Raw genomic sequence first — 24385 nt, 5'->3', positions numbered from 1 at the left:
ACAGAGAAGTCTGGATTAGGAAGACTGTTTTTCTATGGCTAAAAGAAAATAGAATTAAAAGAGAAAACGTCTCAGACTCATTTATCACAATCTTTTAAGTGTTAACTGGTAGTCTCTGTATGGGACATACAGGTATCTCACTAAACGTGTCTTCAACCAAATCCTTTGTTTGGTAATATCCATACTTTTATCTGCTCAGTATTTTTTGTTACTATTATGCATATTTAATTTTTTCTTAACACATAAAGCCATAAAATATAGGCACTCCATTCCCAGCAGGCACAGAAAGGAAAAATTGGGAGTCTAAGAACCTTTAGAATCAGACCTGAAAATTTCCTTACTTAGCTTATGAATTCAGGAATTGGGGATAGAGTCACTAAAGAAGTTGAGACAGTAGAAGAGGGTTGAAGCACTTTTAATCACAGAAGAGTAAACAATAGTATAAACCATTAACGGCTCACCCAGTGGCTGTTGCCTTCTGCTAGCCCTCAGCGCACCCTCTGCCAAACCCCACTCCCTGCGTACCATTTAGTAAAGAGCAGGGCATCAGTAGCTGTCCCTGTAATTACCAGGTGGTAGGAAGAGCATCTAGTTAGAGGCCACGAAAAATCTCAGTCATCTCATCCACAGTTGTGTTTCTGTACAACTTCATGTCAAATATTCCAGCTCCAAGGAGGAACAGTACAGAAACCTGGAGCTGAACTTAACCGTTCCTTTCAGATGGCCAGAGCTTCGAGAGCCATGAACAACAAGGGAGGGGACAGCCCAGAGCCAGCATTATCAAGATGCAGCCAAATCTGGGATTGAGGTGGGTTCAAAGGGGGGGGGCGTGAGGCCCAGTGGCCCTAGTCTTGAATTGTGCCCCAACCCAGGAAATGAAACTCGTGCACATGCACAAATGCATATGCACACATACATACACGTGCATGGGTGCGCACGCACATGTACACACACACACACACACACACACACACAGCAAATAACATTACTGAAGGAACCTGGCTATTAAATACAAAATGGCAAAGTTTTTTTTAAAAAAGTGAAAAATATTTGCTTCTTTGATTCTCCTCAGTGCCCTGCAGACCCCCTTGTCACAAGTGTGTAGACGTGGGGAGGCCTGAGAGGAGTAGGCTGCCTGTGGCCCTATGAGTCCATGTGTGCTGTGGTCCCCACACCAGCCACCTTACTCTTCAGCCCAGTAGCTGCTTCCCATATGACCATTCACCCGATTGGCGCCATTGCTGGAGCTGCTGTCACAGGGGCTTTTTGTGTTGGTGGTCACGTCTTCTTCCTCCGAGCTGCTTTCCACGTCACTGCGGTCATCCTTAGACACCTGGGTGGGATGGGGCCAGAGGTAGAGAAGATGAGGACAGAACTTATCTGCTACTGTAAGGCAGATTCCAGCCCACAGAGCCCATATTTTGGCCCTGCTCCCTCCGTGGCCCATTTTTCTGGTGGCACCTGACTCAAAATACTGTCCGGGCCATGGCTACAGCTGTGAATATCCTTTGCCTCTTTCTTGATTTCTCCCTCATCATCTTTGTTCCCTATGGGACAAGAAGTTGGGAAAGGGGTGTCTCTCAGGATCAGCCCGAGAGAGAGAGCTGAAGTCATTCACTGAATCCGCATGGACTCCAGGCGCTCTTTTGCCTCTCCCACCTCAAACACTAGAAAAGACCAATACAAACAACACAGGTGGCTGTCATCATTGCCTCTATCTTCTGGCGGTAGTGACCACTGGAGTTACTCATATTGGTCATCCTGACTTTTGTTTATCCCTAGAGCTGATCCATAACTAGGCCTTTTTCAGTCATTCTACTGGACTCAGTACCCTATGACACCAAAGTATTTCCAGTTCTCTACCATGGACCATAGAAAGTAAAGAAGACAAACCCAGTGAGACCTGCCAGACTTCTGATCTCCAGAACTGAAAGTCTGGGGTGTTTTAATTTATATTTTATAATATAAATAATGGGGTTTTTAGATTTATATTTTATTTAAGTAAGCTCTGCACCCAGTGTGGGGCTTGAATTCACGACCCTGAGATTAAGAGTCGCATGTTCTACTGACTGAGCCAGCCAGGGGTACCTCAAGGTGTTTGTTAAAAGAAGAAAAATTAAAGGAGAGAAGGGAGTGAGAAGGAAACAGAGCTATAAATGCCATTGCCAAGGAGTGGGGCACTTGCTTTGGTTAGCTCTAAGACTGGCTTATTGCAGCTGTTACCTCTGAACATAAGCAAATGATTACCTGACCTTTAGGAAATTTCTACCAGAGGGCAGAGTCTATTTAGATTTGAGGTAAAGGGAGGCTCAAAGAAGGGAAAAAATAAGAGTAGATTCAACTCTTGCCTCCATTTAGGAACAAGAATCTGGCAAACTGAGCTCCAGTCAACAGTGGCCTCACAGGGTCAGGAGAGAGGCATGCTCAGAGACAACACGGGGAACAGGAAGGAAAGCAGGAAGGAAGAGAGACACGTTCAAACCGACATGCTTTACTGAACGCCAGAAGCACAGATACACTTACATGCAAGAGATGAAACTGTCCAGCTCCCACCAGGCATAGGAAAAAAGAAGGAGGTGAGAAAAGAGTGGAGAGTACAGAGTCTGGGTCTAATCCTTCCTGGATAGGTCACCTGGTCAGGAAAGAAAAGCAGGGGAGAAGAGAGATGTCTGGTAGCCCAGAAGCTACAGCAGGATGCATAGACACGCTGAGCAAGTTCTAAAACCAATTGCAGCCATAAGGAACAGGGACACAACAGATCATATATGCCTGGGTTACATGCCATCTCCCTTTCCCAGACTCAGTGTCTCCCCTGGCAGAGCCCCTCCCCCTCGGCACTCTGTATTGCTGAAGGCTGCATCCTGAGCCCACTGGCAAATCCCAGCCAGACTGCTTCCGAACCCCCCTCACTCTAGCTATGAGTTTGATCATTAAATGACCCCTCTGTGTATTCTTGGTCTCTCGGTACAAGGTGGGTATTTGAAATCCTAATTACCCATCTCATTCAGGATCACCACTTGATGCAACAGTGGGATGAAGCAAGTACTTAGCCCCACATCTCGGAACACCACAGTGTGGTCATCTTGCGATGGCTTGTGAATTATCATGCCATTCTTAGGCAGTCAAACATTGCTGCTTTCAAACAGCTTATAGTTTAGAGCTCTAAACTAAACTCTAAACCTTTGAGAAAAGGTTTCCATGCTAGAAAACCAAAAATATGAAATACACTGAAGCAGGGAGGTGAGGGGTAGGAAGGGGTTGAGGCCATCTTGAAACACAATACTGTTCATTATTTAACCATAGTCATTCCCAAGAGACAGGAGGAAGGCAGATCCTTTCTCCTAAATCTGTCTTTTTTTTTTTTTTTTTTTTTAAATAATCTCTGCACCCCATGTGGGGCCCCAACTCACAACCCAGAGATCAAGAGTCACATGCTCTACTGACTAAGCCAGTCAGGTGCCCCTCCAAGTCATGTCTTAACAGGTTAAACACTTAGAGAAAAGTCAAAAACTCTGGAGTCCTAAGCTTTCTGCTTTCTTGGGTCTACTTGAGTACTGCGGCTCACTAAGCTAGATAGAGAAGGTCTACTAAGTAATGTCTATCTTGCTATCCAGCCCCAAAGAAAGAAGCCATCTTTCCTCCTCACCTTTCCTCGGATCAAAGCTTTGAAAGCAATTCGTACAATTAGGTAGGACCAGATGATATGAAGAACCTGCAGGATCAGGAGAAGGCCATTGAAGAGCCACCAGGAGGGATAAGGCCCGATCATCTCCCAACTCTCAAAGAAGGTCGTGTTCAGAATCCTAGAAGAGGAGGCCAGTGGTGAGATTCTAAAGTCAAAGCCAGGTGGACAGGAATGAAGCTCAGTTCCCTAGGAAGCAGAACCCAGTAAGCTTTTTCTCTCTCTGTTCTAACAGTTGAAATGCCAGGGATATTCATCCACAGTGAAAAAATATAAAGAAAGGGGGCCTATGAAGTTTTTGATCTTAGGAGGCAAGGAAAGATAGGTAAATCTCAGGAACTGATGGGTTAAGTCGTATCATTAATCGTTTCAAATATGAATCGTCTCACAAAACTGGGGCAGCAGTTTTAATCATAATCGTAACCATTACTCAGGCCCTTAGGCACAGACAGGACAGTTGGTAGTTGATTCCCTCAGACGAAAGAGAATCCCCAACCTACAGTCATTGGCTTTGTACAGAGCAGTGAGGGTGGAAGTGAGAGTGGTGTGTGCGTTGGTTACAATGCGGGAGGCCAGAAGAACAGGAAAATAAGAAGAGAATTTTGCAGTCAGTGCAAAAGATGGCAAAGGAATTACTTAGGCATAAAAGGAGGGCTATTCCTCAGAGGAGTCTGGAAAGCCACAGGCAAGTGAGCTGGATATTCTCAGCCTGGATCACATCTTCCTAGAAATACTGTGCAAGGGAAGTAAGGTCCTGGGAGAGTCTATCGGTCAGGTTAGGCCCAGGATAAGGCAGGGCAATAGGGTGTCTGGTGGCCTGTTCCCTAAACTGGCAAAAGGTATCATTAGCTACATACTGACCGCAGCTCCATGGCCCTAACACTTACCAGAATGGGTAGATTCCTAGACGAGTGACCACAAAAACAGCACTGAAGATCACAAAAAGGGTGTCACAGAGACGCTGATATTTGGCATAATTGGCCAGTTTGGCTGCCTGTAGAAAGGAAGAGAAGAACTGAGTTGGGGGTGGGGGAAGAAAAGAACTGAGCTGGGGAGAAAGCCAGTTCTCTGACACAAAGGAGGGAAAAGAGGAATATTGAGGAAATGGGTTGGTCGGCACGGCGGCAGGGTGGGGGGGCGGAGGTGAGAAAGAGGAATAATGTGGAAACAGAGGTTGGACGGGGGTGGTTTACCTCCAGCAAGAAGTCTGAGGCATCATGTAAACACATGATCAGAGTCCCCACCCGAACCATGTTGTTGATGTAGGAAAAGGTGATGAGCCCAATGGTGGCCAAGTGATGCACAAACATGATCAGGAAGTCCTAGGATGGAACAGAAACAGCAGAGGCGGGTAAAGGCAAGGCCATAGAGGTTCTATTTTGTTTAAACACTCCCTTATGAAGCACCCTAGCATTCGACCCAAAACTCTACACCAGTAACTGACCTATAATCTATGTTAATATAGCTCCAAGCATGGAAAATAACCATTCTGTTTGGAAGTTGCAGAATATGTAGACCATGTATGCTGACCTGACACTTGGAAATAATTTCCCAGGTGGTAATCAGACCTATAAGCAGTATCTTTGAGATTCTAAGACTGTTCTGATGAAGGAAATTTCAACCAAAGGGACCTAACAGGAGAGGTCTGTGGGGGGTGAAGCTAAACTGTTCTAAAAAGTTGCAAAGAGGGGCGCCTGGGTGGCTCAGTGGGTTAAGCTGCTGCCTTCGGCTCAGGTCATGATCTCGGGGTCCTGGGATCGGGTCCCTCAGGTCATGATCTCGGGGTCCTGGGATCAGTGCCTGTCTGCCTGCTTGTGATCTCTGTCTGTCAAATAAATAAATAAAATCTTTAAAAAAAAAAAAAAAGTTGCAGAGAAATACTAAATAATCTATCTTAACTGTAAGCAACTTCTGCTTTCAGATTTAAAGCTCTAGTTCAAATGCCAAGTTAAACTTGGAAAAAATCTCTAAATACCTGTTATCAGACATATCTAATACTTTTCAACCCACTGAGGGACAGAGGATGGGAGAAGGCAGGTGAATTTGGGTCAGAGAAACAGGGATGAGGAGTCTGTGCTCTCTCCACATAGATACAATGGTAGGTTGTAGTTCTTGAGCTGGATGGGTTAACAGGTATATGTTCCAGTATGTTTTAAAAGCCACATATATATTATGAACCTTTTTATATGTGTCGTGTTTTAAAATAAATTTTTAATAAAGGGACCTGTGTTTCCTGACCATTGGAGAGTGAAGGGCATCTGAACTGAGTACCGAGCTTCTGGATTATACAAAAACTAAGAACCCAGATTAGTGTCAATCCATTCCCATAAATACTAACCCTGGTTTTCCTTACCAAAGGTAATCATGAGTTAGTGACAGATTAACGTTAGAGCTGCTGGAACCACATTATGTCAGGTGCATACCAATAAAAAGTGAAGATTCTGTCCTTTCTGTGTATAAAAAACTTAAGTCATTTCTAACTTTGTCACTGTGTAGGCAAGTCAACTCACTTCCCTGAATCTCTGTTTCCTAAACAAGAGCAAGAAAACAGTAAACTAAGTCATCTAAAACCCCTTCCAGTTGACATTCTTTGAGTAGCTGGAGTTACCAAGAAGGAAGAACAGAGAAAGAGCAAGGATCTCTGATGTAAATCAAAAGCCAGATCTTGCTTTTTTGAAAGCAGGCCTCTTCCTGGATGAGGCCTTGCTATCCCCAAGTTCTGACTAGTTTCCAGAACTTTATACATGTAAGAACCTTAGAGAAAACTAAGGAAAAGGGTATGCTTTTTAGCTGGTTAACTGTTCTTATCCTGGGCTGCCCAGAATGCTTCAGATACACTTACTTCATCTTTGGTTAAGTCTCATTTCTGAGAGCATTATCAAGACCTAACAGTCTCATCAAACCTACTTTCTCCCTCTTTTGTGGTCCCAGGCAGGCCAGAAAATCCAGAATAGCAATCATGGTGGCCGCTAGAAAGGAGGAGGATGCAATAAATTAGCATGGAGGGAGGCAGTGTCCTTACCTTCCGTTTAATGTCTATAAACTGAGAAAACATAAGAGACCAATAGAAGGCCAATTCCATGATGTAATAGTAATAAAGCCCACTTGTGAGAGGCTGGAAAAGAGAAAGTAGTTAGAATACCAGCTAGTCAAAAATTCATTCCATCTTCACAACTTCCTGTTTCAGAGGACCAATACCCAAAATTATTAGACACCCTTCTTCCCCATCATCTTCTAAGATCTGTACTAGCTGACAGGCTTTGGATTAGTGTGGAGAATTAAACCTCTTCTCTGCCCCTCCACATACACATTTTCAGCTCACATCTTTAGAAAAGATCAGATAGCGTTAACACACAAAATAGCACGATCAAATCAGTATGTCTAGAACTCTGGACAATTAGTGCTGATTTTCAGGGGATTGAAGACACTCAAGTCTTTTCTTCTATCCTGTTAGCAGCCCCTGACATTTTTCTAGTAATAGGTTAGAACCAAGATACTTTTCAGGGGACTCCAAGTTACCCTTGATTCAAAAAGATCACCTGAATCAGAAAGCATCTCATTAAGTGCCAGGAAGCTGCTTTTCTTTCCACCCCAATTAGTGTGAATATAATAGGGAATCTGGAACAAAAAGATGGCTGGATTTCACTGTTATGGGGGGCCCCAGAAATAGATACCCTGAATATATGACTCAAAGAGACTCAGCCCCTAATCCCTCCAGAATACCAAGAAGACATGCCATCTGCCCTGAGACTGCCCTGCCTACTGTACCTTCCACACATAGATAAGGCCCCTGTCTTGAAAGCGCTCAGACCATACCTGATATGGATAGCCACGCCAGCACTGTTGGATGTCCCAGAACCAAGGTGACTAAGAGAAAACAGATAATCCAGGTTAGCCTTTAGGATTCAACCCTGGCTTACCTATAAATCCCTTTCTCTATACTAGGAGCACAAGAGAGATGGGGAAGAAAAGGGAATTCTTGACGGAACCGATGGGTCCTGAAAGGCTCAATAAATGGGTAGGTTTTTCTTCTAAATCAAGATAGTGTTATTACAAAGAGAAAAACCATACTTGGAGGTAAATGAGAGTACGGAGAGCTCTAGGATAGTTTTTGGAAATATCAACATCTAGGATATGGGAAATAGGGAAGCAGGAAGACAATAATTCCGTCTGACAACGGAGAGAGAGCTCCATGCCGAAGATTAAAAAGTCAAAAATAATTATCTCTGTTGGAGTTTCAATTATGTTCTTTAAGGAATTTGTCTATTTCATCTAAGTTGTTGAATTTATTACTATGAAATTGTTCATAATATTGTCATTATCCTTCCAACATCAACAGGATCTATAGTGAGAGCCCCTTTTTCTCCCGGACATCGATCATTTGTTTTCTCTTTTTTATTCTAGAAGTTTAACAGCTTTAATTAAACCTTAAAAAGAACCAACTTTTGGCTTTATCAGTTTTCTCCATTGTTTGTTTAATGCCTATTTCATTAATTTTTTAAAAATTTAAATTCAAGTAACTAATATATAATGTATTATTTGTTACAGGAGTATAGGTCTATGATAGATATTTCATTAATTTTTTATCTTTTTTTGGTTATTTCTTTCCTTTAACTTACTTTGCTCTTCTTTCTCCAGATCTTTTTTTTTTTTTTTTTTTTTAAAGATTTTTGTTTATTTATCTGACAGAGATCACAAGTAGGCAGTGAGGCAGGCGGGGTGGAGGGGAGAGCAGGCTCCCCGCCAAGCAGAGAGCCCTATTTGGGGCTCGATCCCAGGACCCTGAGATCATGACCTAATCTGAAGGCAGAGGCTTTATTAACCCACTGAGCCACCCAGGTGGCCCTCTTTCTCCGGATCTTAAAAGCTTATATCATTGATTTTAAAGCTTCCTTCTTTTCCAATATAAGCATTTAAAGCTATAAATTTCCCTCTAAGCATGCTTTAGCTGCATCCCACAAGTTTTGGTAGACTGGGTTTTCAGCATAATTCCATTAAATATTTTCTAATTTCCCTTGTGATTTCTTCTTTAATTCATGGGTCATTTTCAAAAGTTTAACTTGCAAATATTTTCTTGATATCTTAATATTATTGATTTTTAGCTAAATTCCATTATGGGCAGAGAACATACCTTATAAGATTTCAAAACTTTAAAATTTACTGGGACTTATTTTATGGCCTAGCATGTGGTCTGTCTTAATTCACATTCCATGTGCACTTGAAAATTATATATATTCTTCAGCTGTTGGCATAGTGTTCTCTAAATGTCAATTAGGTCAAACTGATTGTATTGTACAAATTTACATCCTTAGTAATTTTTTATCTAATGACTTGGTCAATTATGAAAGAAGAGTATTAAAATCACCAACAATGGTATGGATTTGTCCAGTCCATTCCTTCAGTTCTGCCTCTTTTTACTTCATGTATTTTGAAGCCTCAGTTATAACATTTAGAGGAAAATAGTGTGGTATAGTGAAAAACAAAAAACAAAAACCAACCACCATGGAATTGGGAATCAAAAAGCCTGAAATTTGGGGTGCCTAGGTGGCTCAGTCGTTAAGCATCTACCTTCCGCTCAGGTCATGATCCCAGGGTCCTAGGATGGAGCCCCATATGGGGCTCTCTGCTTGGTGGGAAGCCTGCTTCTCCTACTTCCCCTGCTTGTGTTCACTCTCTCACTGTAACTCTGTCAAATAAATAAAATATTAAAAAAAAAAAAAAAAAGCCCTGAAATTCTTCACCTCTAATAATTAGCTAAAAAGCAGGAATACTACCAGTTTTATCCACTTTAAAGGGTTACTGATTCCATTTCTACAACTGTCTCCTCCTTAGAAGAACAGGATTTTTGTCAAATGATTTACAGAGCATCACAGACTATGCTGATTAATCAATACTATACCTATACTACACTATTACAATTAGTACTATTATCTCCCCTAAATAAGGGGAGAAACAGTAAAGTTAAGAAGTTATTGAAGTCAGACACCAGACAGAAGACCATCTATCTAGCATATACACCTGGGCCATAGGCATTATAGGAAAAATAAAAGGGGAGGAGGAAAATAAAGAGCTAATGGTATTTAACTTCTATCTCTAAACACATAGGCATGATTAGAATCCAGTAGCACACCACAGACAGTTTAGACTTACCGACCAGAGAAATTTAATTCCGTAGCAGAATATAGATAAATAGAAAGTGAATCTCCACCTGGGTGGGCAAAGAAGAGAAGTTAGATGAATATTCACTCAAAAGAAAGTCTTTTGAGGCTGAGGAAGTCAAGACAGCAGACTTGGAGCTCAGACAATTATGGGTGAGAAATAAGGTTAGTTCCCAGAGGGGCATCTGGCTGGCTCAGTCAGTACAGCATGCAACTCTTGATCTCAGAATTTTAAGTGTGAGCACCACATCAGCCATAGAGTTTACTTTAAAAAAACAGTAATAATAAATAAATAAAATCTTAAAAAAAAAATAAAAAAGAGAAGTTCCTAAATAGGGATGAATACTGTTACCTAAAAAGCCAAAATGATAGAGACATCTTCCAGCTCTGTTTAAAAGACTTCCACAAGTGTATACTGGCTTTAATCAACTTTTCTTCCATACACTCCCTAATGATAGTGCCTAATATTTTTTTTGCATGACAGTGATGAATTGTATTCTATATCCAGAGGATAATTAGTAAAACCCCAGTGAAATAAAGTATAGTATATCCAGAAAAGGGATGTTTCCCACCAAAATATCATTTTAGAGCAAGCTGGTACTATCTCTGCCAAGGTGTACAAGGGTGTGCCTATCTACCTACATGAATGCAGTTAGAGGAATGCCCTCCCAGTCTGTTTGGGAAAAGGGAACAAAATGGAACTACAACATTTAACTTAGTGGTAAGCATATTCAAGACACTAATGGTGACCAGTCTTCCAGTTCTCTTCTTTCCTGCCTATAATAATTTGAGTTAGCCTCTACATCCACTGACTACTGTCCTACCAAAAGAAAACCTCAGTCCGGTCACACCCTACCCTTCTCCTCACTCCCCACCTCCCTATGCACACCTACATGCTTTCACAGAACTTTGTGAGCGTTGGAGGCTTGTCCTGATTCCTCCGATGACGAAACCAGCATTGGATCTTTCGGACATCCCAGTCCAGTTGCTTTGACAGGCCTTCCAGCCTCTTCTCATCAGGATACTGTAGATGTATGACCAGAGTCAGAACATCCCTTTTTCTTTGATCCTCTCATTAAATCCCTCTGACTAGCTGAGTGGCAGAGGGGTGATAACTACAGCAGTTTAAGGGATGTTTGTCTTTCTAGATTTCATCCCCAAACTCATTTTTAGTAAGAAGTCCTATTTTACATGATCAAAGACCTTTACCTTTATATACTTCCTTCTCTGGTCATCTCCCTCCAGCCCAAGTTGAGTGAAAAAAGCTATTAAAAATCCAAGCTGCACAGGCTATTGGTACCCTTCCTATCTTGATTATGCAACTGGATAATGACGGAAGCTGGAGCAGGGATAAATAAAATCAAGATGTGTCTGGGAAAGGCAGGACTGTGGTGGCTAGTAGGCCTAAAATTCAAATGTATGTAGACTTGACTTATTTAAGGGATAGTGACCCAAAGATATTCCCCCTGACAGGATAAAGCTCTCCTTTTAGTTATATGGACTACCCATCCTATCCCTACCCTTGGAGATACCTGCTCTCCACCCTCCCCTTCCCTGTGGAGCAACCCCTCACATGACTCATCTTCTGTTTCTTTGCCACTTACCTTGGTAATAGATATGAACACCTTTTCAAGGATGGCATTGGGTTGGGCCGGATAGGGACCACTGTCCTGGATGCCAACATGAAGTGCACAGGGTTTGGCAATAAACCTGTAATAAGAAAAATCCAAAGCCATTTCTAAATATGGTTTGCTAAGCACAAAGGAAAGATCCTGATTAGGGGACTGATGGGAGGCAAAAGGGAAAACACTTGGCTGGGAACTAGGACTTGTTGATTTGGTCCTGGATTCTTGCCACTGACTCACTTGAGAAGTGACCTGTTGATGAAATATTAGAATGTTAAGCTCTCTTTCCATTATTCTCTGGCTTCCCTAATCACATCTTGAGCTTTAGAGTCAGAAAGACCTAAGTCAAACCTATCTTTTTTTTTTTTTTAAATTTTATTTATTTATTTGACAGACAGAGATCACAAGTAGGCAGAGAGGCAGGCAGAGAGAGAGGAGGAAGCAGGCTCCCTGCTGAGCAGAGAGCCCGATGCGGGGCTCGATCCCAGGACCCTGGGATCATGACCTGAGCTGAAGGCAGAGGCTTTAACCCACTGAGCCACCCAGGCGCCCCAAACCTATCATTTTATCTACCAGTCTACCACTTACTGCCTATAGGAACCTCTCAAAATCCATTTTTTTTCATCTATAAGATGAAGACAACATCAACATCCTTGCTACTCGATATAAGGGCCACAGGCCAAAAACACAATTAGTTTTTCCTATAAGCCTTTTGGAAATGTAGAATCTCAGACTCCATCCCAGACCTGCAAAATCAGAATCTGCAGTAACAGGATTGTCTGGCGTTCTTCATATGCCCATAAAAAATGTTAGCAGCACTGGTCTACTTTATAAAACCTATGTAAGGTATTCAATGAGACAATGTATCATGAAGACCATGGCACAAATGAGATTCTTTTTTTTTTTTTTAATTTTATTTATTTATTTGACAGACAGAGATCACAAGTAGGCAGAGAGGCAGGCAAAGAGAGAGAGAGGAGGAAGCAGGCTCCCTGCTGAGCAGAGAGCCCAATGCGGGGCTCGATCCCAGGACCCTGAGACCATGACCTGAGCCGAAAGCAGAGGCCTTAACCCACTGAGCCACCCAGGCGCCCCACAAATGAGATTCTTGATAAACAGTAGATTTCCTTACATCAGAAGATCAAGAAGATCTTAATTGGAGGGCCCTGGAGAACTGAGACTGAGCTCTTCCTAAATACAAATATCCTACATCTCCCTCACCTTCCTGGCTAATCAAAAGGTTATGTAAATACTTAGAACTTTCAGTAGCCTGGAAGAAAGGAAATTGGGAAGGGTGAGAAATAAATTACCTATTAATATTCAGTTCTATTCCCAAATCTACCACTAATAAGCCATATAAACTTAGTCAAGTCACTTAACTCTTGGGTCTTGGTTTCATCATCTAGAAGAAGTAATAAGGTGATCCCTAAGATTTTTTTTCTACATCTACGATTCCATGGTATTATCACTGATTGTACTTAGTTTTTAACGTGTAGATCTTTGAAAATTAAGGAACTGTTCTTTGGTTCTTCAAGAAAGATCTCTGTAAGGGCACTCTGTAAGGGCTCAGTTGATCACTCTTGATCTCAAGGTTGTTAGCTCAGGACCCATGTTGGGCACAGAGTTTACTCTAAAAAGAAAAAAAATCTTAGGAAAATAAAAAAGAGGGGTGTCTCAGTGGGTTGGTCGGTTAAGCATCTGACTCTTGCTCTCAGATTGTGAGTTCAAGCCCCGTGTTGGGCTCCACACAGGGCATAGAGACTACTGAAAGAAAGAGAGGAGAGAGAGAGAGAGCGCGTGGGAGCTCTCTTTTTCACAACGATAAACTTCTGTGAGCATTAGCTCTAGGAAAGGCTCATGTAATCATTTTCAGGATAAGTCAAAATCAGTTTTAAGTTCTCTTAGCACGTTAAGGAGTACGAAGATGAAAATGAGACTGGGAGGCATACAATGGAGTGCTCTTGACCTATTTTCTTGATCTGCATTTGAATCCAGAATTTATCTCTAAGGGAGGGACTGAGAATAAGAAACTATTATCTTCCTCTGTGAGAACTTTTTTTTTTACCCTTATCATCAAAGTTACTGAGCCATGGAGAAATATTTATTCAGAGCACAAAGTCAGCCACATCTGTAGTCTATTCTCCCCTTTCACACAGGTGGTGCAAAAGTTTCATTCGAAGGCCAACACTAGTAGATACTTTAATTTCTATTTCCTGGTATATTATTCTGTGTACAAATATTTTAGCACCCCACTCACGTTTAAACTCCTTATGAACACAGAATATACAGGGAATATTGTTTCTGCATTTACCAAGGTTCTGTGTCTGTGCTCAGTAAATGCTCTGTAACTGACAAGTGAGAGGTCTTACAAATCCTACCACTGCTCTTTTGGAACTCCAGAGGAGTAATTAAGGCAGTCATTCTTTGCTTTTGAGTTTGTGCTATATGAGATGAAAGCACTGTCATCTCTCATCTACATTAATTACAAGAAGAGGTACATCCAATAACAAAAACAGCCTTTCCAATTCCTACCCTTGCTCCCTGATCCAGGGCTCTTTCTCAATTCAGAAGCAGTCAGGTGATTAAAAGGCCTCGAGTTAGAGTTTACCAGCTACAGGACTTGGTGAGTTACTCACCTATTGGAGGGAGATAAAATCTACTTCACAGGGTTATTTTAAAAATGAAATGACATGCTTCATGCCTCACCCAGTACCTGATATTTAGTAAACATTCATTAAAAGGCAGCTGCTGTTCTTCTTCTTCTTATTTTTTTAAGGCAGCTATTATTATTTTTACCAGAACAGTTCAGTCTGGGTTCTCACTGATGGGTGTCTTTGGCATAAGGCAAGAAGAATTAAGAAATCTTATTTCATACAACAGGGACAGGTTTGTACCCTGCTCACCTGGGTGAAGCCAAGATAATTTTTTTATTATCTGGACCTTGGAGTGGACTTAATATCCTAGAGCTGTAATTAGCTCATATCCTGACCTTATTAGTTCACAGAGTGCAATGAAAGATAAAGTCACTGACATCCAGTCAGTTATACAACTACATACCCTAAGAAAATTTATCTATTTGACAAATACTTGTGGAGCACCTATATTGTGCTACAGTGTGAAGCACAAAACCATAAATAGGGGCTTACGATTGCAAAAGAATTTTTTTTCTGATAAAAGTTAAATATATAGATTTATTTAGGTTCCTAATGAATCACCTTAATGAAGAAAATTGAAATTAGGTCTTCATCATTTCTGTTAGATAAGCACTTATCAAAGCATGACATAGAGACTCCTAGGGTTTCAGAGATACTTTCAAGAGGTCTATAAGGTCCAAACACTCTCGTAACAAGTCTATAACTTCAGAATCATTCTTTTCTCTCTCATTCTCTCATGAGTGTACAGTGGAATTTTCCACAGGTTACATGACATTGCAATAGACTGAATGCAGAGGCTGACATGGGAATACAGCTGCCAAGTACAAATGAGACTTACAAAAATGTAAAATAATACGATTCTTATCATAATTTTTTGTTTTGTTTTGTATACATGCTGCTGAAGCAAGCACACATTTGCTTTGTTTTGGAAAATATTTTTCATGAGACATCAGTTATATTACCAATATAATCAATTTGTCATTTATTTATTTATTTATTTATTTTTAAAATGTATTTATTTGACAGAGATCACAAGCAGGCAGGCAGAGAGAGAGAGAGGAGGAAGCAGGCTCCCCGCTGAGGGGGGAGCCCGATGCGGGACTCGATCCCAGGACCCCGAGATCATGACCTGAGCCGAAGGCAGAGGCTTTAACCCACTGAGCCACCCAGGCACCCCTCAATTTGTCATTTATAAATGAATTAATAAAAATTATTTGTTTTAAATTTCCATTTTAATTTCTAAAGCAGCCCATGTTGGTAGCTGTTCTCCATATAAACATAAACTCTCTCAGATCCTTACTAATTTTCAGAGTGTAAAAGATCCCTGACATCATAGTTTGAAAATTGCTATGCTGGATGACAATGAGAAATCAAATTTACCTTGTGTTTTTTTTTTTGTCCTCCCCAGGATCAATCTGTTGCCCAAGTTTTAAAATAATTTAAAGACCAGACTTCCCCTTGCCTGCAGGTCTGAATTAGTAGGCATTCAGCGGCCTATAATGAATGGTAAGCTACTCCTATCTACCTGCCACTCCAGGAACACAAGTCTAGTGACCCAACCTGATTATAACATTTCTGTTCTGCTTTGTAGACATCGTTTCATTCTGCCCTTTTCCTGCCCTGCAGCTACATGGCAGTGGCTGAATGAGGTCTGAGTTTATTAAGATGAGTTACTTAATACTTTGCTTTTTCATACCAAAGACGGGAGCTCTGCTAACAATTCTATTTTCCTGATTCACTGCAACATCACTGGTGGACATATACTATAAACAAATATATTTTAAAGTACAGATCAAGCTTCTTAACTGGTGTATCATGGCAAGTAATATATTTGGGCTATATTTACCCCGAGATACTGCTCTTAGCTCTCAGGCTGATCCATGGGGCCTGTGGTAGCTGGGTAACCTTAGTCTGTAGCCTCTGGTCTCATATACCTCAATGTGCAATACACAAAATATTTTCTATATGTGCAGCAACATTATTAGGTTGGGAAGCAGTGGCTCAGATAAATTTCTGGAAAAATATAAAGTGTCAGGATTTATATATAAAAAAAGAAAAATAACCATCAAAGAAATCAAAATAGGGAATGAAGGGGAAAATACAATAAAAAGAGAAATGTCTTATACAGACTGATGAGGATGGTATACATTAGGTAATGAGTGACAATATCTGAACCTGAATGTTACCCACCCCCCAACACACATACGTGGGAAGAGAGATAAGGTTTTTTTTTAAAAGATTTTACTTATTTATTTTAAAGAGCACAAGTTGGGGTGGGGGAGGGGGCAAGGAAGAGGCGGAAGCAGGCTCCCTGCTGAGCAGGGAGCCTGATGTGGGGCTTCATTTCAGGACTCTGGGATCATGACCTGAGCCTAAGGCAGATGCTTAACTGACTCAGCCAACAAGGCACCCACTCCTGTCCTTTTTAAAGATTTTATTTATTTTAGAGAGAGACTAAGATGTTTAAATATTCTTTTTTTTTTTTAAGATTTTATTTATTTATTTGACAGACAGAGATCACAAGTAGGCAGAGAAACAGGCAGAAAGAGAAGAGGAAGCAGGCTCCCTACTGAGCAGAGAGCCAGATGAGGGCTTGATCTCAGGACGCTGGAGTCATGATCTGAGCTGAAGGCAGAGGCTTTAACCCACTGAGCCACCCAGGCACCCCTTAAATAAAGATTCTTAAGGCCAGAGAAAGCCTGTTTAGAGAATTTAATCCTTAGGTACACAAGCAGCATTCAAAAATCTTGCCCCAAGACATATGTACCCCCAAGAAGCAAATGCAGAATCCCACAGAAAACAGATTCCGAAATTCCCTTCCCTTTGCAACTGAATTCTTAATAAACCAATCACATTAAAAGTTTGAGTGGCTTCTGTAGGATGGAAAGAGGGGAAAGTAAAAAAAGACATTCAGGCAGCTGGAGCAGGATGTATTAAAGCAAAGATAAGAAACAAAATATGCTTAGAGAACTATGCAATGTACAAATTTGGGGCTGGCAACAGGGGCAGGAGAAAAAGCTATACACCAGATCACAGGTGCCTTGTATGTTATGCTAAGCGTGAACTTTATCCTCTGTAGAGTCATTGGAGGGTTTTAGGCTGAGGTGGAGAAGAGATAGATTTGTGTATTAAAAAAGGAGTGTCATCAATTAAAGGCCACTGTAAAAACTCCATGCTGTAAGTGATAAAGCACTGAACTAAGACTATAGAAATGGAAAGGAAAGGATTGATTCCAGAGATGCTGAGGAGGTAAAACTAATAGCACCTGGTGACTGAAGAGATGTAGAAGGCAAAATAAAGAGTTAAGTGTTCCCTATTTCTGGCTTGGGAGACTTGATTATGGTGTCTCAACCAAGTAGAACGTAAGGTAAGAAAGCAAATTTGGGAGTAATAGATGAATTGTGTTATGCTGAATTTGAAGTGCCTATGGGAACATTGAAATGGAAGTGTCTAGTAGGCAAATAAACTTGGAAAGGGGCTTAACACACACTCTCTCTCTCTCTCTCTCTCTCTCTCAGACCTGAGAAAGAAAAAACAAAGAGCAAGAGAATGAGAATATAGGGGGTAGCTAAAATTGTGGCGGTGCATGTGATTGCAACAAGAAAGGAACACAAATTGAGAAGAAAACCAAGGTCAGGATCCTGAGAAATACTAGCGTAAAAGGTGCAGTAGAGGCCACGAAGGCCAGGGGTGGAGTTGTATCAAATGAGGCGGAGATCAAGACAAGGATTTCAATATCCACTAATTTGGCAACTTGGAGATCTGTGGTAACCTTCACCAAAGAAATTCCAGAAGAATAAAGACTCTAGAGAGGGTATATAAGGAAGAAGAAGGAAGTGGAAATAACTGATTCTTAAACATCTTGACTGAGAAGGGAATCCCTTCAATTTCTGGCATCAGAGTCACTCTATAAACTAAGATTCCTGTGCTTCATATCCATTCTCTTCCTGATCAGAAATTTCATTCTATTTATTCTTTTTTTTTTCTCTCTCTCTATCATCTTCAGCCTCACTATCTCTTTCTTCTTGTCAGAACTTAAACACACTCAAGTTCTTCTCATCTTTAAACAGCTCTCCCTGCCCCTCATACCCTCTGGCACTCTCTCACCTCTGACTATGAAGTTCTTGGAAAAAGTTCTCTCCTCAAGCCTTCTCTTCTAACTCCCACTCATTCCTAGCATTCATCCCCCTCTCATCTGGTCTCTGTCCCTACACTCCATTGGCACTGCTCTTGCCAAAGCTGTCAACAAGCTCCCTACTGTGAAATCAAAAGGATGCTTTTCAGTCCTCTATCTTATCTGACCACTCGGCATTATTCTACGTTACTGACCCTGCCCTTCCTCTTGAAATGCTCTTCTCTTAGCTTCCTTACTGCCATACTCTTCCTAGTTTTCTTCCTCTATCTCTCTGGCAGAACTAGACTGCTTGGTATACACTGCTAGTTGAGTCACCTAGACATGCTATTTAACTTTCTCTATGCTCCCATTTTCTCACCCCGTAAAATAAGGATAAACTAACATCCACCTACTTCATAAAGTTACTATGAGGACTCAACAACGCTTAGCACTCAGAACAGTGCCTGGGACCAAGTAAGTACTTATTAAATGCTAACTACTGATATTATCAAATACTATAAAGCTGTCATACCTCTTGTCTTCTGTTGGGCTCCCCCCGCCCCCACAACCCCTGCCTTTGCTAAAACATGCTGTTTCCTCAGAGTTCTATGCAGGTTCTTTTCTTACTCTACACACTCACCCTGCTTGATCTTATTCAATTACAGCAGGAAGTCTCAAAGTATAGTCTATAGACCCCACAGGGTCCCTGAGATATTCTCTAGAGGCCCACAAAGCAAAAACCATTTTTGAAATAAAATTTCCTTTGTTACTGTGCTGAAATTTGCAATGATAGTGCACAGCAATGGAAGGTAAAATTTACAGTGCTTGAGAATAAATCAAGGCAGTGGCAGCAAACTGTAGTAGTAGTTTTTGTGTTCTTCCTTGCTATATGTCCTCTTAGTTATTTATTTTTAAGCCAGTTCACTTAAGAATGTCCTCGTTGAAGCAATACAAATGATTGATTTTAATAAATATCAGCCTTTGAGTGTATTTTAAAAAAGCATTCTGTGATCAAATGGGAAGTACACAGAAAGCACTTTTGCTGGACACCAAAGTATACAGTTATCTTAAGGAAACACTAGTTCAACTGAGTTCTGTGCTCAAATGAATCACTTTCTTCACAGAATACCACTTCTACCTGAAAGAATGGCCAACAGACAAACCAAGGTTATTTGGATCTGTGTTTCAGGAAACATTTTATTGAAAATGAATAAAATTAAGCTTTTCATGACCCCCCCCCCCAAAAAAACTAGGAAAAACAAAAACAAAAACAACTAGTGCCCATGATAAAATTCAAGCTTTCAAGTGAAAATTAGAATTTTGGAGAACTTATATCTACCTTTGAGCTTGACAACTTCCCAGTGCTTCAAGCTTTCATAAGACTGGTTCTGATGAGATTTAACTAATATGATTTTTTAATATTATATAAAGGAATGTACTGACATTTGGGAGATCTATATAACACAATGAATCAGTATTTTTCTTTTTTCTTAATTGAAGTACTTTTATTTTATGTACAAAGAGTTAGCATGAGGGGCGCCTGGGTGGCTCAGTGGGTTAAGCCCGCTGCCTTCGGCTCAGGTCATGATCTCAGGGTCCTGGGATCGAGTCCCGCATGGGGCTCTCTGCTCAGCAGGGAGCCTGCTTCTCTCTCTCTCTCTCTCTGCCTCTCCATCTACTTGTGATCTCTGTCAAAAAAATAAAATCTTTAAAAAAAAAAAGTTAGCATGAAAGTAAGTATCTTAGATATCTGCAGTTAAGGTAGAAGACCCATTCAAGAAGTTCACTTAATCCAACTTACTTAAGCCTATATCCTTCACAGACTGATGGAAACAATGGTGGCACATACTAAGACTGTATTTTCAGATCATACCACGCTAGTTTGAGCAGATGTGGCAAGCATGAGAACTTTTTTTTTTTTTTTAATATTTTTATTTATTTAAGAGAGAGCAAGACAGCAGCAGAGGGAGATGGAGGGAGAGAAGCAGGCTCTCCACTGAGTAGGGAGCCTTATGTGGGGCTTGATCCCAAGACCCTGGGATCATGACCTGAGCTGAAGGCAGATACTTAACCAAGTCACCCAGGTACCCCAGGGATGAGAACTCTTGCCAGATTTCCTCAGATGACTCCAGTAGAGCTACTGGTAACCCATCTTGCTCTCTTGGATGCAACGAGGCAAAGTGACCAATTCTTGACAGCCATTCAAAATTTAAGACAGACTAATTGATTTTAACATGAATGAAAAGTTCATTGATAGGGTTTCAGATTTCACAATGCAACCAACATTTAAGAAACTACTACTTAGAGACATGTGGGTGGCTCAGTCAGTTAAGCATCTGGCTCCTGGTCTCAGCTCAGGTCTTGATCTTAGGGTTGTGAATACAAGCCCTATGTTGGGCTCCCCGTTGGGTGTGGAGCCCAATTTTTTAAAAAAGAGAAAAGAAACTACTACTTGTGTTGTGGTATTGTATCAAAGAAAAACTACTTCTCCTTTCCAATGACATATTTGTGTGAGGCCAGCTTTTATTTATTTATTTTTATAAATTTAAAAAAAAAAAAAAGATTTTATTTATTTATTTGACAGACAGAGATCACAAGTAGGCAGAGAGAGAAGGAAGCAGGTTCCCTGCTGAGCAGAGAGCCCGATGTGGGGCTCGATCCCCGGACCCTGGGATCATGACCTGAGCCGAAGGCAGAGGCTTTAACCCACTGAGCCACCCAGGTGCCCCCCAGCTTTTATTTATATACTTCAACCAAGAGATTGAATCACAAGAGATTGAATGCAGAAGTCAGAAAGAAGAATCCAAAAGAATCCAACTATCTTCTATTAAAGCCAGACATGAAAGAGATTGTTTTCTCTAAATATTTTTGAAAATGATTACTTTTATAAAATGTTATCCACATTAACATGTAACATGGCTTACTGTTACTTTTTTTTTTTTTTTTTTTTAAGATTTTGCTTATTTGAGAGATAGAATGAGTGAGAGAGAGCAAGCACACGAGCAGGGGAAGAGGAAGAGGGAGAAGCAGACTCCCCACTAAGCAGGTAGCCTGATGCAGAGCTTGATCCTAGGGCCCCGGGATCATGACCTAAGCCGAAGGCAGATGCCTAACTGAATGAGCCCCGCAGGTGCCCCTATTACTGTTACTCTTAATGAAATAAAAAGTACATTTCTTAAATTTATCAACTTTCTTTTTTTTTTCTTTAGATTTTACTTACTTACTTGCCAGAGAGAGAGAGAATGAGCACAAGCAGGGGGAGTAGCAGGCAGAGGCAGGAGCAGACTTCCTGCTGAGCAAGGAGCTGGATGCTGGACTGATCCCAGGATCCTGGATCATGACCTGAGCCGAAGGCAGATGCTTAATTGGGACACCACCCAGGTGTCCCTCAACTTTACTTTCAAATATGGAAAAACTAATAGGAATAAGGGATGCTCAATAAATTTTAAGAATGAAAAAGAATGCTGAGAGCAAAAATTACTAAATTATACTAATACTATTCATTTGTGTGCTGATAACTCCCAACCATACATTATTTTGTATATCCCTTATACATATGCACCCACGTCAGGGTATTTTCCTGAGTAAATTCTTTTTTTTTTTTTTTTTTTTTTTGTTAGAGAGAGAGAGAGATACAGAGCGCAAGCACACAGGCAAAGAGTGGCAGGCTAGAGGCAGAGGGAGAAGCAGGCTCCCTGCCGAGCAAGGAGCCCGATGTGGGACTCGATCCCAGGACGCTGGGATCACGACCTGAGCCGAAGGCAGCCGCTTAACCAACTGAGCCACCCAGGCATCCCGAGTAAATTCTTTAATACACACACACACACACACACACACGAAGATTTTATTTATTTGACCGAGAAAGACACAGCAAGAGAGAAAATACAAACAAGGGGAGTGTGAGAGAGAAGCAGGCCTCCTGCCAAGCAGGGAGCCCAACATGGGGCTCAATCTCAGGACCCTGGGACCATGACCTAAGCCGAAGGTAGACCCCTAACAACCGGCACACCCAGATGTCCCTATCTGTTATATTTTTAGAGATTTTATTTTTAAGTAATGTCTACACCCAACATGGGGCTTGAACTCACAGGCCCAAGATTAATAGTTGCATGCTCAACCAACTGAGGCAGCCAGGCACCCTTCTGAGTAAATTCTTGAGGACAGAATTTGCTGTATACCAACAACATGTGCTATACACATTTGTTGTACTTACATGTATATTTTTTGCAGTTTCTTTTGATGACTATTTTTTTTAATTGACAAGTTTGTTCTTTTTTTTTTTTTTAAGATTTTATTTATCAGAGAGTGTGCACAAGCAGGGGGAGCAGCAGGCAGAGGGAGAAACAGGCTCCCCACGGAGCAGGGAGCCTGATACAGGACTCTATCCTAGGAATCTGGGATCATGACCTGAGCTGAAGGCAGAAGCTTAACCGATTGAGCCACCCAGGCATCCCTGGCAAATCTGTTCTTAAAGCAGGAGCAGATGAAAAAGAAAAAGACCTCTATGATATATATTACCCGAAACCATGGCAAGGCATGCACTGGGATTAATAGCAGACTATTCTTCTCTCCTTCTCCCACTTTCATCAAAGTTATCTTCACTTACGCCTATAACAGGGCCTTAGAGTATTATGATGACTAATACCTGTGTAATCTGATGTAACCTACCAGGTAGTGTGATGAGAAGGATCACATTGTATGTTTTTACTTTAAGCAAATACATTAAGTTGTATAGGCACTTGCCCATTTATTATTATTTTTTAAAGATTTTATTTATTTATTTGACAGAGAGAGAGAGAGAGATCACAGGTAGGCAGAGAGGCAGGCAGAGAGAGAGGGGGAAGCAGGCTCCCCGCTGAGCAGAGAACCTGATGTGGGGCTTCATTCCAGGACTCTGGGATCATGTCCTGAGCCGAAGGCAGAGGCTTTAACCCACTGAGCCACCCAGGCGCCCCTCACTTAACCATTTAAAATAGATAAATTATGTGTAAAGCTGGGGTACCTGGGTGGCGCAGTCCGTTAAGCATCTGCCTCTTGATTTTGGCCCAGGTCATGATCTCAGGGTTGTGAGATTGAGGCCACGCACGCCCACACCCCGCCCTACCTTGCCCGGCTCTGGGCTGGGTTAAGTATTGGGCTTACAGCTGGCTTAAGATTCTCTTTCTTCCTCTTCCCCTGCCCCGCCCCCTCCCTTAAAAATTTAATAAAAAATTAAAAAGATAAATATCTGTAATGAAAGAAATGTGTGTATATAGTTGGAAAGGGAGAAATTCTTTAGCAATGAGAGTCTTAGGGACCGCTCGCTGTTCTTTAGCCACACTTTGAGAACTGCTGCTCTACAGCAAGTAAAATATTCACTGGCTACTATACAGTGATACTATAAGTTAGTCTTAAATTGTGTCTACCTGAAACATTTTAACATGCATACTGTATGTAATTCTTACTATCTCAAGACTTATGTCCCTTATAGTGTAAGCAGTTACTTAACCAACTGAGCCACCCAGGTGCCCAAAAATGGGGGTTTTAAAATGTAAATCATTTTCTGAATGATATAAATGATGTAACAGGCTATTTTGAGTAATTAGTGATGGATCAGCAGTCTAGCCAAGAACTGCTCTGTAGTTTTGCTTTCCTGCATATGGCCTCTTATTGAGTAGTTGATCTGTAAACAAACAAGTTTGTCAAGTAGTTAAAAGTACATGTGGTGCTGCAGAGCTCCGATAAGACATTAAGAATAATTACAGTAGGGGCGCCTGGGTGGCTCAGTGGGTTAAAGGCTCTGCCTTCGGCTCAGGTCATGAACCCAGGGTCCTGGGATCAAGCCCCACATCAGTTTTTCTGCTCAGCAGGGAGCCTGCTTCCCCCTCTCTCTCTGCCTGCCTCTCTGCCTACTTGTGATCTCCGTCTGTCAAATAAATAAATAAAAATCTTTAAATTAAAAAAAAACCAAAGAAACCATTTTTACCACAATTTTTAGAAAAACCTGTTCTTTAGAGTGGGGATCTGATATACTTAGGATGGATCACCTTCTCGTCCTAAAAAAAAATGAATCAAATGTGAATTTACATTAAAATTCTTTTCAGTTATAAATATTTGTTTGAATTACTTATCAACACTGGTCAGGAGGAATATAATACACACCACATATATAA

The 24385-nt window shown here is 41.1% G+C and overlaps 1 protein-coding gene and 1 long non-coding RNA gene across 4 annotated transcripts in view; one reads left to right on the top strand and one right to left on the bottom strand.

The window, feature by feature from the left end:
- Positions 1 to 399: 399 nt before the first annotated feature.
- CERS5 (ceramide synthase 5) overlaps positions 400 to 24385 on the bottom strand; it is a 30015-nt gene continuing 6029 nt past the window's right edge. Inside the window, exons 2-11 of one of the 3 annotated variants that reach the window (XM_059185395.1) lie at positions 11445 to 11550; positions 10734 to 10864; positions 9833 to 9890; positions 7499 to 7549; positions 6705 to 6797; positions 4876 to 5004; positions 4570 to 4676; positions 3647 to 3803; positions 2524 to 2632; positions 1190 to 1333 (exon numbers count right to left, since the gene is read on the bottom strand). In XM_059185395.1, the coding sequence (XP_059041378.1) occupies positions 1326 to 1333; positions 2524 to 2632; positions 3647 to 3803; positions 4570 to 4676; positions 4876 to 5004; positions 6705 to 6797; positions 7499 to 7549; positions 9833 to 9890; positions 10734 to 10864; positions 11445 to 11550 (949 nt within the window). In that variant the 3' untranslated portion in view covers positions 1190 to 1325. Of the gene's footprint in view, positions 1334 to 2523; positions 2633 to 3646; positions 3804 to 4569; positions 4677 to 4875; positions 5005 to 6704; positions 6798 to 7498; positions 7550 to 9832; positions 9891 to 10733; positions 10865 to 11444; positions 11551 to 24385 lie in introns of all 3 variants that reach the window. The other 2 variants (XM_059185394.1, XM_059185396.1) reach the window with 2 other exon arrangements.
- On the top strand, positions 3688 to 21695 carry LOC131838783 (uncharacterized). The gene is made up of 2 exons (XR_009356700.1): positions 3688 to 3822; positions 21443 to 21695. It is a non-coding gene; the product is annotated as an uncharacterized LOC131838783 (long non-coding RNA).

Source organism: Mustela lutreola, chromosome 8, assembly GCF_030435805.1.
Source record: "Mustela lutreola isolate mMusLut2 chromosome 8, mMusLut2.pri, whole genome shotgun sequence".
NCBI lineage: Eukaryota > Metazoa > Chordata > Mammalia > Carnivora > Mustelidae > Mustela > Mustela lutreola.
The sequence above is the reverse complement of the archived record's forward strand: the minus strand, read 5'-3'. Positions and strand labels throughout refer to the sequence as shown.